General features: G+C 31.5%; 1 protein-coding gene across 9 annotated transcripts in view; it reads left to right on the top strand.

Annotated features, from left to right (window-relative positions):
* Positions 1 to 18476, top strand: part of LOC145254896 (zinc finger MIZ domain-containing protein 1-like) — a 1089917-nt gene that overhangs the window by 951824 nt on the left and 119617 nt on the right. The window contains exon 1 of one of the 9 annotated variants that reach the window (XM_080113824.1): positions 3523 to 3610. The exons of the other annotated variants lie outside the window; for them this stretch is intronic. Coding sequence (XP_079969950.1) covers positions 3538 to 3610 — 73 coding nt within the window. The 5' untranslated portion in view covers positions 3523 to 3537. Of the gene's footprint in view, positions 1 to 3522; positions 3611 to 18476 lie in introns of those variants that run through there. 9 annotated transcript variants of the gene reach the window in all.

Consider the following 18476-nt stretch of genomic DNA (forward strand, 5'->3'; position numbering starts at 1 on the left):
TTGTTAATTTATGAAAATTGACTAATATCGACCAAGAAAAAAAAGTGATTAAAAATTTTCCAAAAACTCTTTGTCAATATGTGATGTTTTTTTTTTTTTTTTTTTTTTTTTATCAATGAATTTCAGGTGTGAGGAGGAGTCTAAAGAAAAGTTCTATATTTTTAATTCATTCAGTTCATCTGTTAAACTTAGGTTGTTTATATGTCAAGCCATGCCTCTTAAAACCTTCCGATGGTACTTATGCTGAGTTTGAACCGTACTTAAATAACATTATTCAGAAACCCATTCTTAACATGGGGAGGGCGAAGGCATTTTGTAACTATTCTGTACTTTTTAATAAACAATGTACACAATTTACTAAACAATAGATATAGTAAAAATTGAATTTAACTTGAAAAAAAAGATAATAGTAGGGTTCATATTCTGCATACCCTTTTGACTACCCCTTTCTCTTTTTATAAGTTTTCACATTTGCAATGGCCATAGCAAACAGATTTAATCACCCATATGCAGAAATTTTACCTTGCGGGAATTGTTTTGTTAATGATATTCTTCTCGTCAAATGACCTTGTCTCAAACTATACCAAGCAAAATATCTACATTTTATATTTTATGGGTGATTAAAAGGTCAAGTCTAATTGTAACAACAACAAAAAATCTTTTTCGTATTGAAAAAGATTTTTTTTTAATCCAAATTTCCATTTTTCATGAAAACATTTGTATGTTTAATCAATAAATTCAATTGAAATTACTTTGCTATTCATTGCTGTGTTTTAATCTCTTTTGTTTGTTTTCTGATATTTTTTTTTTTACTATCTAATGGGTTTACTTGCTTTTTTAGGTTTATTTTCTTACTGCAAAACAAATTTAATATTGTACAAATGATGTATGAATTGAAATTCACTTAAGAATAATGAACTTTTTTATAAAAAGAAAATTCTTGAATCTTTCTTGTCTGAACGAGTTGTATTAAAATGCCATCCATCATGTAAAATATTGATGGCTTGCGTTTATTATGAAAAATGGACGACAAGTGCATTAGTTTCAATTGCATTTTCTGCAATTTAAAAAAAAAAAAGTGTTTTTTTTTTTTTTTTTTTTTTGTTTTTTTTTATGTACCTTTGCCTCTCCGAGATGCTTTGTCAGTTGATAAAACTGCACATTTTTAAACAGCATTTTCACCAGAAAACAGATTGAAAGATGCATCTTATTTTGGATGCATCTAAAATAAGTGTTTGCTTTTCTGTTTTATTCTGTCAGGTTTAAATTTTAAAGAATAGCATTTGGTCTAAGCATTTTGACTAAGCATTTGTGTTGGTCTGTCAGTTTGAAATATAATTTTCATCATCAAACATGCACATTAAATGGATGCATCTTCAAAATCTCTGTTCAGGATTTTTAATCATCACTTGTAGAATTCTTATTTTATTTTGGTTTATTCCCAATTCTTGCCTTCCTCTAGACTTTCATACTATTAAGTCGATTGGCTGGAGAGATTTCAATTTAAAGCTATTCAAATCTTTTGCATTTTTTCTTTGTATTAACTATGCTTATTAGATGAAGAGATAAGAACTCCTTATAAAAAAAATCACAAACAAGTAATAACACCTGTTTATTTACTTGTAAAAATGGATTTGGCTGGTTTTTAAATGTCGATATTTGCTTGATTCTAGAGAAATATTTCTCAAACTTTTTAATACTATAGCATTTAATCTTTAAAAAAATATGCTATCATATCCACATTCGGATGTGAACATGAAACTAGCAAAAGTGTAATTAAAGCAATAATTCCTAAATATTTCCAGAACTCTATTCTGTGAACAGTTATCTTACAGTGCATCGTTAGTGGTGTTTCTGGAATCGTTGAATGTTTCAACATCGTATACTTTATACTAGGTGACCCAGCTGTCAGGTTAATGGGTGTATTATTATTTATTTTATTTTATTTTTTTTGAAAATAAGTGTTGTTACCTTCACTTTTCTCCTCCTGTAAGGCACTGAAAGATTGTGTAGCGCCAGTAAAAATAAATCTGTAGAAAAGCAAGATATTATGTTTGTTAAATTCCATTCATACTGCGTTTTCTCCATTTTTGAATGTTGGTCTTTAACATCTTTACTTTTAACCTTGGTTCAAACATGAATCTCATTATTGTGACCTGGTGCTTTTCATGATCATGCTATGATAAAACAACACAAGACGAATACTTGATGAAAATCAGTTAGTGTGTGTGTGTGAGAGAGAAAGATATCGTAGAAAGCGTAGAAAAGAAGAACTCTAAACATTATCCGTTGCTACCTGTCAACCCCCTGCCGATAACTAACCAAAACTGGACAAAACTCCTTGCTATTCCTAACACTGTCAGTAAACTAACTCTAAACATTAATTTCTATTGTCCGATCCTCTTGTCTTAAATCACTGGCACACTTTGATTAACAATCCTATTTTATTTCCCTTTGTGTGTCTTGCTGAATAACTTCCTATCCCTTTGTTCTGCTGATAAACTTATTTCCTCTGTTTTTGTTATATTTTATTTATAACTTCATAACACTTGAGAGGGGATGTTGATAGTATCACACCATTACATCCATGGTGTAAATATGGCGTCTTCATCCACTAATTTGATTCAGTCATATTCTAATGCACTTAACTGCATTTGAATTTTCATAAAAATCTTTTTTTTTAATGCCCACTGTTAATCTCAGCTTTTAATTGTTCTCTCAGCAAGTAACATGTATTTCTGGTTGCAGTAGAAATTTGCATAAATATCAAATTATGTCAGTGACCCATTCCTTATTACCATCGTTTTTCATTAAAAGCAAACTATTACAAAGCAATGATTAACATGTCCTTGATGAACGCTTCTTTAAATATAGATTTAATCATTCAGATCATTTTTTTTGTTAATAGGTCACACGCACTTTCTTTTGCTCTCTTTATTGTGTGTGTGTGCACTCACTCACTCTGTCTCTGTCTGTCTGTCTGTCTCTGTCTGTCTGTCTCTCTCTGTCTCTCTCTCTCTCTCTCTCTCAACACCGGAAAACAGCTTTTAGAACAAATACTTTCACATTTAAAAACAAAACCCCCAAAAAATAGGATGTGAATATTTTGATAAAATAACAAACAGGTTTATTGCTAGGAGGAGGAATAATGTTGTAAAAATTTAAACCAGTGCAATCATTTAGTTGCTTAAAAGTAATAAAACTTGAAATTTTATTTTAATAACCCAGCATATTTTAAATTTTCTTAAGAAATATAAAAATAGAGGGGAGACAAATGGAATTATAAGAAATTTTACCCACTATGTAAGCTATATCTGTTCCATCATTTTTCTTTTAAAGAGGTCCATAGTGTCTAAACTGTTTAAAATAATTTTTTTTTACTTAAAAAATTTAGCAATAGCTAATGTAAAAAGAAAATAGTGTACATGTATGTATATATTTGTGTGTATGTATATAATATAAATATATGCATGTGAGCAATAATCTTATGAAGATATAAATGAAATATGTAATTATGTCTTCAAAAACTATATCTTAATGGGAATGTATTTTTTTTTTCTTTCTTTCCAGGTGAGTAAATTTTCTAACCACATTACCGAAAGCGCATCTGGTAAAGTTCAATTTTTCTTTATTATTGATGCATGTTGGATGAGTGATAAGGAGTAAATAGTATACGTTGAATGAGGTGTAAGAAAATGATGTAAAAAAAACAATTATATTTTACATGGATTTGTATGCGTTTATGTTTTAACTTTTACAAATGAAAAATATTGCATTATATCGTTGTTTTGAAACTCTCTTGGACAAAACTTGATATAGCTCGTTTGCATATGTATTTAAGTTTCTAATAAATGAATATTATATAAGATTTACAAATGTTATCGAATATGCGTAATAATTTCATTTCTAGTATCAGGTTGATGAGGAAGTTCTTGCAGGTTTTTACTTTTAAATTCAGATCAACATATCTCGGCTCAAACAAAAATTTATTGATTGAAATAAGCATCATCAGAAATAAGTGTATTTATGCCAATAACAAAAATCTTACATTCCAATGGCGATGAAGTCACTGAAGGCATTTTTGATATCTCTTAGGTTGTTGATATCACTTAGGTTGTTGATATCACTTAGGTTGTTGATATCACTTAGGTTGTTGATATCTCTTGGGTTGTTGATATCACTTAGGTTGTTGATATCACTTAGTTTGTTGATATCACTTAGGTTGTTGATATCACTTAGGTTGTTGATATCTCTTGGGTTGTTGATATCACTTAGGTTGTTGATATCACTTAGGTTGTTGATATCACTTAGGTTGTTGATATCACTTAGGTTTTTGATATCGCTTAGGTTGTTGATATCGCTTAGGTTGTTGATATCGCTTAGGTTGTTGATATCGCTTAGGTTGTTGATATCGCTTAGGTTGTTGATATCGCTTAGGTTGTTGATATCGCTTAGGTTGTTGATATCGCTTAGGTTGTTGATATCGCTTAGGTTTTTGATATCGCTTAGGTTGTTGATATCGCTTAGGTTGTTGATATCGCTTAGGTTGTTGATATCGCTTAGGTTGTTGATATCGCTTAGGTTGTTGATATCGCTTAGGTTGTTGATATCGCTTAGGTTGTTGATATCGCTTAGGTTTTTGATATTGCTTAGGTTTTTGAAGCATTTCTCACAGAAAGTTGTCAAGATGCTTTAACAAGTGTTAGTCGGTAGGTGAGAGGTCTGCAGAGTATGGCAGATGAGGCAGTTTCGTAGCCCAATTTGTCCAAGTTCTGCCAGATCAGTTTAGCAACATGTTGTCGGACATTGTTGTGGAGAATTGCATTTCATCCATTTGTTGACAGTACTTCTACACTGTAATAGTTTTGCCTGCATTAAAAAAAAACTGTAATGGGTGAGACCAGTCGCAGACCACATGACCTTCTTTTGTTGCAACTCTGGCTTCGGGAAGTATTGTGGAGCTTTGTTGGCATCTAACCTCTGAGCTGAGCATTGTCATAAAGAACCCACTTTTCATCGCAAGTCACAACCAGAGTCATTCTTGTTGCGTAAAAGAAAGGAAGATGACACTCTTTTGGTTGTTGTTCAATTCGTGAACAACCTTTTTTTTTTTTTTTTTTTGTCTTTCCAATCTCTTAAGTGGTTGTCATATACGTTATGTCTAATTCAGAAACATTCTCGAACAGTTGTATGTGGATTGTCTTCGACTAAGGATCTTAATTGATCGTTGTCAACATCCGATAGCCAACCACTACGCTCATCATCTTCAAAACTCGTCGCCGCTCTGAAATTTCTTAAACCACCATTGTACTGTGCATTCAGTAGGGTTTCTGGACCAAACACTTCATTGATATCACAAGTTGTTTCAGCAGCTTTGCTGCTAGCTTGTATTGAAATAAGAAACTTGTGCAAATTTGCTTTTTCCATCAACACTCTGAAAAGCAATTGTTTTAAAATGATTGTAATTTAAGCGATTAGATCGAGTGAAAAACGCTCTTTAAAATGATATATAAAATAAAGGTATTATAACGAAAACTTATTTGAAAATACATCATTTGAAAGCAAAATTAAAATTTCCGTAAGAAGATTTTTCTCAACCTAATTTTTTATAATTTTTAATACAATTATATCACTTTAAAAACATTTTGAGCATTTTATTTTCAAGGGAGATAATTTCATGAAAACTTTCGACATCAAATGACAAATGAGAACAGATACTACATTTTGATTTACATATTTTATATCTATAACTTTAGCCTGTTTTTCTTGGGCAAAATTTCTACTTAGAGACATTAAATTTCTACATTAGTATTTGAATCCATTAGGCTAAAAAAAAACATATTCCAAAAGTTTCAATACTAGCTAATCAATTTGTTATACTAATTGTTAATGAAATTTCATATGAATTGAAAACGCCTGTTTCATATTACAAAGAAAAATACTAAGCAGTTTTTAGTCTTATTTTTATAAGTAAAACTATCAGTATTGCCCATAATCTTAATCTTTCATTGGAAAAAAATCATGTGATAGAGAACGGAGAGGATCCAAATTGCTGCAAGTTCCATGAAAATAATATTAATAAATTTAGGCATACAGCTGACCTCTTTTTCTATTCATAGATTTCACCATTGTGTTAACATTGGTATTTTCATTTCTTACCCAAATGAAAAACTTGGATTTAGCAGACTGAGGCTATAAGAAGATTCTGAAATATCTTGTTCCTCTGTTAGTCTGTCCATTTCACTTTTTCTCAGAAACTATTAGGTCGATCTGACTAACATTTTTGTATGGACCTTTATGCCAAAAAAACAAAACAAAAAAAAAAACAAAACAAAAAAAAGAATTTTATATGCAGCAAAATAAATATTATGGTATCTGTACAATATACAGTTAAGAATTAATAGTGATTATTATTTAATGCATAAAGTGTACAAATTTAACCATTTTCAACCATGAGTTTGACATAAAAATCATTCTAAGTCAATGTCTGCTTTTAATGAGCTAAAAAGTCAATGTGATGATATTTCTGCTGTAAGATGTTATTTACAAAACTTTGGTTGTTTTGGCAATTTCAATTTGAATCGTGTCTGGGGATATGAAAGTATCTGATGATGAGGTTCCATTTGAGAAACATGGAATCTCTCTTTAATTGTCATTACTTTCAGATCCATTGATGACTCGGGGTCCGATCTATGAGTTAAATAGTCAGTTGTGAATTGGCGTTTCAAATGTGAAAGAATTGTTTGTTCATGTCCAGAATTTCTCCTATATTTAAAAATAAAGAAAATGTATAATGAAATGAAAATATCATATTCCAAAAATTATGTAAATTGGTCTAGTAGTTTTATTTTTAAAAAGGAAATATTTTAAGTAATGGGAATTCACAGGTATTAAAACATATCATGCAAGTTTGAAGTATGACGTATAACACGGTCACTCTTACTAAGCTTACTCATAAAATTTAATTTTCTTATTTAAAAAATGAAACTACTTGATTAATTTACATGATTTATGGAATATGATATTTTTGTTTCATCACAAGTTTTCCTTTATTTTGTTTTTTTAATATAGGGAAATTCTGGACAAGTACTGAATAGTGTGAAAAGCCAAAAGAAATTGCTCAATATGGGAACAAATTTATAAATCTGATAAAATATGAAAATGATCAAAGTAAATAAATCCAATATATTTTACTGCATGAAATGAATTATGTGCACAAATATTTGAACAGTCAGCAGTTGAAGCATAAAAACTTCACTGAAACAATTTCAGGTAATTTAGGTGTTTGAAATATTTCTGTAAGATTAAAAAATAACTCTTCATTCTAATTATGTAGTTGAGAAGGCAGTCTTCAAGTTTATTGTCACCTTTTAAATTATCTTTTGTGTTATTTGGTGCAACACTTCCTTTTTATTCACCACTTTAAAGAATTACTTCTCTAAACTAATGAAAGGCTCAACACAAAGGAAACACAAACAGCCAATGATAAGATGATAAATTCACAATGTTCAAATAGATCCTGTTCAAATATAGTGTATGATGTAGGAGAGATTCTTGTGTTTATATATAAGAAGAAATGACTGTATGAAAGTTCTGCCTGAAGTAGAGAATGTGATAATTGCTTTCACAAAGTTAGACACAAGTTTTTTTGTTTTTTTTTTGTTTTGTTTTTTTTAAGAACAATTCAATCCCATTTCTCCTCAACTGGATGGAGGAGTCAGACTGTCTGAACTTGAAACAAAAATGAAAAGTGCCTTTTTATTTTCTCCTTTCCCTGACTTAAGACAGAAGATATACTACACTTTGATACTAGCTAAAGGGCTGGACTTGTGTACCTGTTTCCCTGGCAAGTGTCAGATGCAGGGTTTGATTATAATGAATAATCTGGCTCTCTGAAAAAGGGACACACTGTCCAGCTGCAAAAATAGCCTGAATGAGGCTGTCTCAGGTGAGCAGGCAATAAACTCTTTGCTGTCTTTGAAAGGAGAATGGCCTCTTGGGACAACAGTCTGTATAGTGAAGTTTGTTTTGTTATATATATTTACCAGAGACTGCAAAGAAGACCAATTATAGGTTTATTTTTGTTTAGATTTGATCTTCAGTAATACATTGTGTGTGTGTGTGTGTGTGTGTGTGTGTGTGTGTGTGTTAATAGAACATTCAAACAATTTTCAAAATAAGTATAATTTTTCAAGTAATCTAAAAATACAGTTGCGATCATAGGGACAATTATCGGTTAGATTCATAAAATAATTGAAATATATTAGAACATAAAAGAAAGAAAATTTATTTATAAACATAGATTTTCTTACTTTCATAAAATGAAACTAAACCAATAATATCCTGTGAAGAATGTATTTAAAAAAAGTTTAAACATGTATATTATTTTCATTGGAATTTTTAAGGTTGTGCCTTTTTACAATAATGTTAAAGTATTTTTCTTTTTTTTGTTTTTAAACAACACTGCTAACCTCTTTTTTATTATTTTATTATATTGCAAATGCTATTTTTAATCTACCTTTCAAGACAGAAATTGTAAATGTGACAATATTTGAAATTAATTTCCATAAATAACCTTCTGATCAGCAATATATCTTTATACACCTACAATGCCAGGGAATACTGCTAGTTTATCAGATATATATAATCAGTGCTTGTACACTGAATAATGAATTTGATAATTTCTTTTTAATATTACATCAGCCTTCAGTTATTTATTTTATTTATTTTTTTTTTTCATAAATTTTGTTTATTTGGACTTTCTGCAAGAATTATTCTGATACCCAAATTGATTTTTCTTTTACTAAAAGGTTAGGGGCTATTTGTCCTGTTCCCAGAAGATGTTTGGATAACCATTCTTTCTAAGAAACCTCAATGGTCGATCAATTGCTGCACAATTATTAACAGCAAACATCCAACCCTTCCCGTCTGAGAAAAATAAATTTGTTAAAAGTAATTATTTCTTATGGCTTTCACAAGATAGTTCACTACAGAAAACTAAAAGAAAAAAAAATCCATTTTTATATGAAATAATATCTATATTTAAAACAGTAATAAAAAAATTTCAAAAATTTAAACTAAATTTGGCAATAATTTTTATATTAGGAGGTCATTACATTCATCTGCTGAATCATTCTAATTTTAAGTTACATTTGAAGGCAATACACTTTGTCAAGAGATGTACAATTGGATACTCTTAATACTTGGTGTGTCTGGACAACTGTTCTAGCAGTAATAACAGCATCAGAGAAACGATCTTCGAAATATTCAAGATTTTAGTTAAAATATTTAATACTGATTGGTAAATATCAAAATAGTCAATTTTCATTCGTTGATTATATTGGATTTCAGGTAATCAGAAAGTGTTTGATGTAAGTGCCAGCAGGCACCTGTTCTGACTATATAAGCAATAGCCTAAGTGTAGGTATGACATTAATTTTTGACACTCATAACAAAAAATACAAGTAAAAACTAGTAAAATGAAATGCATTCACTGTAACTTTTACTCTATATTGAAGAAGGATCAGGGTTTAAATCACATATAAATATTCTTTGTTTTAGTCTCCATAAAATCGACAGGATTTGATTTTAAATTTGGAGAAAATTAAAAAAAATGATAAAAATATAGTTGCAAAAGTGAATTTCGATATATATGAAAAAAGAAACAGGTCACATTAAAGATTGAAAATATAGGAAACAAAAAAAAACGGGTTTGTATTACTGTACACATAGATTCGAAAAAGTTGTCAAAAAACAAATATATAACAAATAAATGTTATCAAAGGCAAGATAAGTTACTTTTCTACCAAACTGGATATATTTTTCATGTTTTTATTCAATGTAACATGTTTATTCAGCTCGAAAACAGTTTTTACCGATGTATTGGAACATTCAAGATGGCGTCTTATTCTCTCTTTAACACGGTAAGTTTGGGAAAAGATGTTATAAATAAAAAACCGGATAAAATACTGTTAGAAACTCGCTCAATATATGTTACCGTGACATAGGTTGACATATATTCGGCAGGTTTTTAATAGTATTTTGTATAGTTTTTTATTTATAACACCTTTTTCCATACTTACGGTGTTAAAGAGGGTGTGAGACGCCATCTTGAATTTTCGAATACATCGGTAAACACTGTATGTTTTTCGAGCTGAATAAATATGTTACATTGAATAAAAACACGAAAAATATATCCAGTTTGGCAGAAAAGTAACTTATCTTGCCTTTGATAACATTTATTTGTTATATATTTGTTTTTTGACAACTTTTTCGAATCTATGTGTACAGTAATACAAACCCCACAAAATACTTAATACAAATATACATTATATCTTAAAGATTTTGTTCAATTATTAGTCAAGTGATATATAAGTAAAATTTTTGCCTTTGGTTTGAAATATTTTGAAAAAAAAAAAACATGCATTTAAAACTCACGGCATCCTAAGAATTGAATTTGAAATTCAGATGAGTTTGCTTAATTATGATTATGGATCAAATTTAATGAAAATCTGAAATATTTCAATTTTCAAATTAGAGGTTGTATCCATATTTAAAATACCTCATAGAAAGTGAAATTTTGGGATTTATTGATGTCTCATGTCATTAAAATTTCACATAAACTGGAGGTATGAGAGTTTTCACAAAGAGCTTTCACACTCTAACCACATAACAGTAGTGGTCCATATTGTTTACCATTACTCATCAGTTGTCATCCAAAATTCATAATGATCAATTTAGTTTAGGAGTGAATCCTATACAAAGAAATATGTAAACATATAAAGTACCTAACTTATGTATATGTCTAGATTTTCTTTTTTCAATAATATTGTGGAGTTTTAATTTATCCCAAGTATTCTAAACATTAAAGAAAAACTTTATTATTGTAATCTGCTTACACACACACACACACACACACATTGTGACGCCTGGGCAACAATTTTGTGATGTCATTTCTTTGAATATTTTCTGATTGGAAGATCGTATGGCTCTAAAAATTCATACATGTAAGTTTTTTGACCCAATGAATCCAAAAATGGCATCAGATATTCTAAAAAATGAAGGCTTATAGAGATATTAGGTTTTTTTTTTTTTTTGGATTTTTTCACATGTCCCAAAATTGAATAAAAAAGATGTGGCTGGCATGGTAATGCATTACTTTTTTCATATATATTTTTTTAGACACTTGTAAATTGTCTCTGGACCAAAAATGGTTAAAAGTTCTCATTTCGTTCACTCACAGTTTCTGTTGAAAGTCCGGTATATTTTTGATGATAATGAAAAATATTCCCTCCCCTATTGTATCTGATAATCAATTTAGACATGTGTTAAACTTATGTCAATTTTGGAATAAATTTTGGAGTAAGCCAGATACTAAAACAGTTAAGTTCTGGTAACAATAGATAAAAGTATGCTTTTTTATAAGAAGCTGTTTTATAAGAAACCAGTAATAAGATGGTAAAAATCTTAAGGAACTTCTAGTACTATCTGAAGCCAACAATTTTGATTAAGAAACTTCTTGAGAAACTTTTTAACCCACAAAGGCTTGGGGGTGGGGGTCATGCAACTTTAAAAACTTTTGTTTATATTTTCCTGAAAACGTGATTTTTTTTTTTTTGCTCTAATTTTCTATATAGTTTCCTGAATGTTTATAACCTATCATAAGGTGTGAAAAAATCAAATTTACAAAATAATTTTTCTTCAGGGGTGTCCTTGAGAGTAACCCCTATCAAATTTTTCCAAAATTCCAAAATAATAAATAACCTAAAATGATCAAAATACAAAATTTTATTGCTTTTCGTGATGGGATACTCCAAACTATGTGGAATCTGAAAACATAAAAATGTTGATTATAGCAGCAAAACTTGACAAAAAGATTGGTTTTCTTGAAAATCAGCATTTTTCTAAAAGATCACAAGATTTCTTTTGACCATATATCTTGAAGTCACTACACATCAAAAAATGCAAAGCACGGCTAAATTTTGTTGATATGTGATCTAAGAAGACTAAGGAACACAAAGATATAAAATTGTTTCAATTTCTTGTTTTTCTTGTGTACACATTTTTAAATTCTGGGTCAAGTTGACCCCCCCCCCAGTCCACTGCGTTCCAGAAAAAAACACATGGTTTTGCGAGGGTTAATAAACAAATCCTACATTACCTTATTGGCTCCCATGAAAAAAGTGAAAATGGTATATTTGTACCAGAAAGCCCCAAATATTGACATCTACATTATGTTTACCTTACAAAATACCTTACAGATATCCTTGAACTACATTTCCAGAGTACTTGACAAATTTGATTAAAAAAAACTGTTGGAACTATGTATCAAAAATTAAGAAACTTTTTGTGCTAGGAGGCCAACTCATGTTTCTTATAAAAAAGCATGTAAGCAAAATGTAATGCAACTAATTTTCTTCAGAAAACTGGATTACTTACGAGGCTTGCTCCATTGGTGTTCAACTCAATTTGAGTGTCACAAGTTTGACTATAATTGGTCCAAGAGACTTGAGAATCTATCAGACTTGGAGCAAGGAATTGTTGAGACATTGTTGTAGAGAGTTGGACTGAAGGAAAATGAAGGTGAATTATCAACCATTTGCTTCCATCACAAATAATATTTCCAAAATATTGTTTGTGATGAAGCAAAGACCACAAAGTGTTGTGGTGGATTTTTACAACACAAGAGGTCAAAGGTGAACGACCGATATCTTTGCAGATGGCAAAAGATCTATAGGCAAGAGGGTATAAGGTCACTTTCTTTGTTGTCAGTGCACAAAGAAATATGTGAGTCTGATAGTTGATGACAATGGATCTAGACTACGAACATGTGAGTTCTATTAAAACTTCACAAAAAACCTTGAATGCAAGACTGGTATCAATGGATGTTTCCCTTGTAGTTCTGCACAGTGTTACTTCTCATAGCCGTGTTCATAGCGTCAAAAGGAAGTTAGAACAAACTGTTAAAACATTCAAAAGTGACATGTCCATGGTGATAAAGTTGGTGTTGGTGAACTGACTGTGCAGAATTAATGCCCAGTGAAACAGACATCAAAGAAAAAGCAACAGAACTGGATCAATTACATCTATATATCTATAAAAGTGAACGTGTCTGTCTATCTGTGTGTCTGTACATTTCTCTACGCAATAACTCTACCATATTTTAAGTCTACAGACTCGAAATTTGATATAAGGGTACTGAGATTTGGGAAAATATTTGTTATCGGTTTTCGGCCAGAAATTTGGCTGTTAAGGGGGGGTCAAAGTTCAACGATTTGACCTTTGAGAACTCTACCAAACTCGTCCGACAATTTTGGGTATAAACACTTGAAATTTTGAATATAGGTTCCTTGGACATGGATCTAACTTAACTTGATTTGAGCCCAAAACAATAAATATCAAGAGGGTCATAATAAGGGTCAAAGTTTAAAAAAAATTGACCTCTGCGGTCTCTACCAAATTACTCAGACCAATTTCTGGTTTAAACATTTGAAATTTGACATAAAGTGTATTCAGAGATAGGGAAAGCTTTTAAATTGGTTTGGGTCGAAAATTTTTAATTACCAATATATAAATCTGTTTGTATGTCTGCCTAAAACTTTCAACAAAGGCGACGGATTTTATCAAGATCAGTATCGTTGTGACGTTCTACCTTTCAGACGACAAATATCAAAAAAATTGGCTAAAAACATTAATATCATCACCTTCAACTGGGCTCTTTTCTACAGGGGGGGGGGGTCGCTTTTTCGGCGATATTTTTGAAAGTCATCGACTCCTTTCGATTGTCTAGCCTTAATTTGAACATAAGTCACTTCCAGTTTGGTGGTGGTCGTAACAGCAAAGACATCAGGTTTTTTTCTGTTCTTTTCCTCCTTCGCGGTATGGGTTCGAGCCTGCCTTCCTACTACCACTTTTTTTTTTTTTCTCAACATACACATCCAAACACCCAGGCAACACCGGGCTGAAATGCTAGTTATCTGATAAAAGAGAAGTTAAAAAGCGCTTCAACTCCAAATCATGACACTTGCTCCTGATTTCTGATCTCGTGACTACAGCTCCAAATTCTTCAAGGTATCTGAATATGTTGTTCAGAGAACTGACAAATAGTATTTTGTCAAAACCTAACTAGATTTTTTTTCCCCGGAGACAGTCGACATGATAATACAAATGTATGAGAATGACAAATACAACCGCCAAATACCAGGCAAAAAGGACTTTGTTAGTATAGAAAAGGTTGTTCGCAACCAAAAATGCTTGATAGTGTGTAATTTGCATGAACTGTATGTTGTAAGTGGTGTGTTTTAGCTGGATCTACACATTCTGTTCTGTGACATACATCAGAATGCAAAACTTCTTGTCGATGCCATGAACTGGAACATCACTTACAATGATTTGATTTGTTAGTTTGTGATTCTTCTAACAAAGAATGTAATATGCATCGCTCTGAAAACTGCCCTGGTAGAGTAGCATTGCAGAAATTCTTGGATGAAGAGCTGTATGATATGAACCTCAATGATGAGTTCCATTCTAGTCAATGTTACACAACCGGCCATGCAACATTAATATACGCAGAATATAAAGATCTGTTGATTGACACCATTGATAATCTTACGAGTCATTCATATCTAACAAAATGCCAAGCCAGATACTTTAATTAAAAGAAAGAGAATCTTTGTTCCAATAAGGTCCTTGTTCTGGGAGACTTTGGAGAAAACTTCCAATTTTTAATACAAGATGAAATTCAAAGTTATCATTAGAGCAAGGAATATTACACCCTGCACCCAGTGGTGATTTATTACAGAGATTTTGATCAGCAGCTAAAGCACATTTCATTGTTTCATTTCCAATGACAAAACCCATGACATTGCATTCATGTATCAAACTCAGACACTAATTGTTCACTTAATCCAGACCTTATTACCGCATGTAAACAAATGATTGCTGATCAGCATAAAAATTTCAAGAATTTCATCAATTTATGCTTGCACTAGCGGGGGGGGGGGGGTACCCGGCATTGCCCGGGTGGTTGTAGGTGTGTGTATGGGGGGAGGGGATAAGTAATAACCCTGAAACGATGTTAAAAAAAAAAAAAAAACAGCGAGAAAAAAAAATGCTGTGTGTATAGGGGTGGGGGGAGTAAACTAAAGAATAAGCGAAGTAAAAAAAATAAAGAAACGTTGCCCGCGTGTCTAAAGATGTAAAAGAAAAAAAATAGTTTTAGTTGTGAGGCTGGATTGAACCCGGGAGCCTTGACGCGGAGGTGAAACAAACTCCAACCACTTAATCGTGTAGGCCTAGAGTAAGAGGAATGGATTATAGTGTTAAAATAAGGCTTATAAAGCGAGTGAAAGAGGTTTGATTGACAGATAGCCACTAAATGAGGTCATCGCGGGAGCGTTACGAGATGACGTAGTAGTATTTTATTTTTTTTGTTTTACTTCACATTAGCGTTTATTAAATTACATATTTCGTTTCCTGTCTAGACATCTCTCTCTATCTGTCTGTCTGTCTCTCTCTCTTTCTCTCTGTTTGTGTATGTGTGTCTCTCTCTCACTTCGTCTTCCTTACTCTGAGTGTTACTAAAAAAGAAGATGGCGTCTGGCTGTTTTTATTTTGTAAAAACTTCGATCGTTAATATTTTTTGTAAGTGTATTTTTTTTTTTTACTTCACGTTTTTGGCTTGTTATTTTTCATTTAACTATCGTATCTAACTATTTTTAACGTGCTAATACCTTTGGTAACGTTGTCATAGCGTAGAAGTTCATAGTGTAGCTTGTGTGAGGGTTAAATTTTTTTTTTACCGATAACGTTTTTTAAATTCAAACTAGCATTCCAGCTTGCTGACGTCAAGATGACGTGACATGACTCAGCGGGTTTTAAATACAAGTTGACCCAAAATAAACGGCCCCGTGTATACTTTATGTAGAAGAGTTGGCGCCCATATTTTTTGGGGCAGTTATAAATCGATTTAAAAATATGTAATGTTTAACATTAAAATGTCACTTTTTTTTTTTTGAGCCCCCCCTCCCCCCGCAGAAAATCGATCAGTTGACGCACTTCTGATGGTCCTTTGGGCCAATTTTTCGATATTTGTCGTCCGGAGGGTGGGGCTTTCATATGAGACAAAGTTTGTGAATTTTTGTTCCATCGGTCAAAAGTTTTTAGCAAACACACAAACATACATATATACATGCATACATTTTTGCTTTTATATATATAGATAAGGAGGACTTTGGTATTAAAGGTGAGTGGGTTTTCTTCGCCACCAGTCATGGAAAATCCCCTTGTGATGAAATTGATGGTTCAGTAAAACGCTATGTGACTAAGCGGTCACTCCAATGCTCTCTTAATATCAAATCTTTAATTATAAAGCCATGCATGCTGTCTGCCAGGAGATGTCTGCCATCCGTTTCTTTGCGATCAGTAAAGAAACCATGGAGAAGGTGAGAAAGTCGCTTGAAGCAAGATTTTCCAGTGCCAGGAACCAGAGCTAGTCACCTTTTTGTACCATTGTCAACATCACAAATTGGCCATAAGTTGTCCAGTGTGGATGAACTATATATTAATATTCATGACTAACTTGCCATCAATTCTTTATATCTCTGACATCACACCAATCCAATATATAATCTGTATTTATAACTCTTTCTGGTGGGTCGGTATCGTGAATGAAATAAATGCAGAGGAAAGTGATGTAACTGTCAAGTTCATGCATCCCCATGAACCACGCAGGACATTCAGTTGGCCGCAGATTGATAATATAGGATTTATTCCCATCAAGAAAATTCTTTTGTGTGGTATCCCAACAACATGTACCGAAAGATATACACATGATAACTGACCAAGATTGTCAAGAAAACATATCTGCATTTCACTGGCATAAAGAACACAGCAATATAAGTAAATGTTGAATGCTGACTTTAGTTGTGAAATCCACTATTTTCTGAATATCATTTCATTTCAACTGTTTTATCTTTTTACATATTTTTACCAATTTTTACATATTCAACTTTTTTTTATGGACGCCTGTTTGAAGATGAAATTTATGGAATTTGACATGAATGGTCACTCCCCTTACTTAACCCCATACAGATCGAAACTGCTTGTTTCTCAGGAAGGTACTTCTCAGGGAATAATTCAAGTTCATTTTTGTGTATGAAATAGTATGTTCGCTCAAAGAGCCCTTATCGAAATTACTATGTTTTGTATAAGAAAATGGAACAAAAGTAGGAGTCAAAAAGGCAGAAAATGAGTGTACATAAGTTTTTGAAATGTCTCAAGACTTTTTCAAAAGTTTTTACTTTCAACAATGTGAGTGAACAAACAAGAACTTTTAACAATTTTTTGGTGGAGACACAATATAATGTGCAAGAAAAATATATGGAGAAAGCCTTTTCATTATCATCAAATTGCTATAATAATAAAACAAACAAAAAAGTTCTACCTAATTCATTTTCTTTTTATGCAGAAAAAAAACAACACATTATTTTAGTAAACAAAATATTCTACATTTGAAGTAAATTGCTGTGTTAGCTTTCATTATTTCATTATTATGCTACCCTAATGGACATATTCTGTTTATTCTACGCCAATTTCCCTTTATTACTAACTTCGTACCTTTTCGTTTTCACATGGATTTTCGCTGTTTACATTTGCTGCGACACAGAGATTCATTACATGTTCCGGAATTAACACTAAGAAAGTTTTAATTTACTCTCTCTCTTCTCTGACTCTGATTATTATTTCTCTTGCGTGTTTCTATGTCCGTGTGTTTGTTTTACCATATGACTTGCTATGATAAATTCCTGTGGCAACAACAAAAATTCATCTACCTAATTTATATTCAGCTTTTATTAACATATTCACAGATTGTCGTGAAACAACTATAAAAGATGAGGATAACAGTCCGCAAACAAGTAACTAAAATTATTATTTATAAGAAAAAAAAAAAAAAAAAAACAGTTTGCCACATTAATTCCTCCTTTTGGTCTTTTTTAATTGGGTGTGGGGGGGGTCCATTTAAATAAACTGAGCCACAGCAACGCATAGCCAGATACAGCTAGTATTTAGTAATTTAATTATAATATTATGATATGCACGGTTTTTTAAACTGTAAATGTTGCTTGATTTCTTGAATATATTTTCGTTGCTAGAATTATTGCTAAACTTAAGTTCAATAGCAATCTGTTTTATTATTGAATTTCTTGTTTACATAGATTGGATTAGTATTATCCTTTAAATATGTTTTTTAGATAGTGTTTTAAGTTTATAGTGACATCTGGTTTGTAGAAAATCGAATGCAATTCAATTTTGTGTGGTACTTGTACTTAAGAAGTACAGTTGCTAGAATAGATGAAACTTCATAGGTCAGTCGAGGTAATGAATTCCGTTTACGGGAAGGTCAAGGAAAATATGGACAGAACTGATAAAAATGAACCTGGATTATAAAAATCAGAAATAGATTACTTTAGAAATCA

The sequence above is a fragment of the Euprymna scolopes genome, chromosome 30 (genome assembly GCF_053919585.1).
Source record: "Euprymna scolopes isolate OS-2025 chromosome 30, ASM5391958v1, whole genome shotgun sequence".
Lineage (NCBI taxonomy): Eukaryota > Metazoa > Mollusca > Cephalopoda > Sepiida > Sepiolidae > Euprymna > Euprymna scolopes.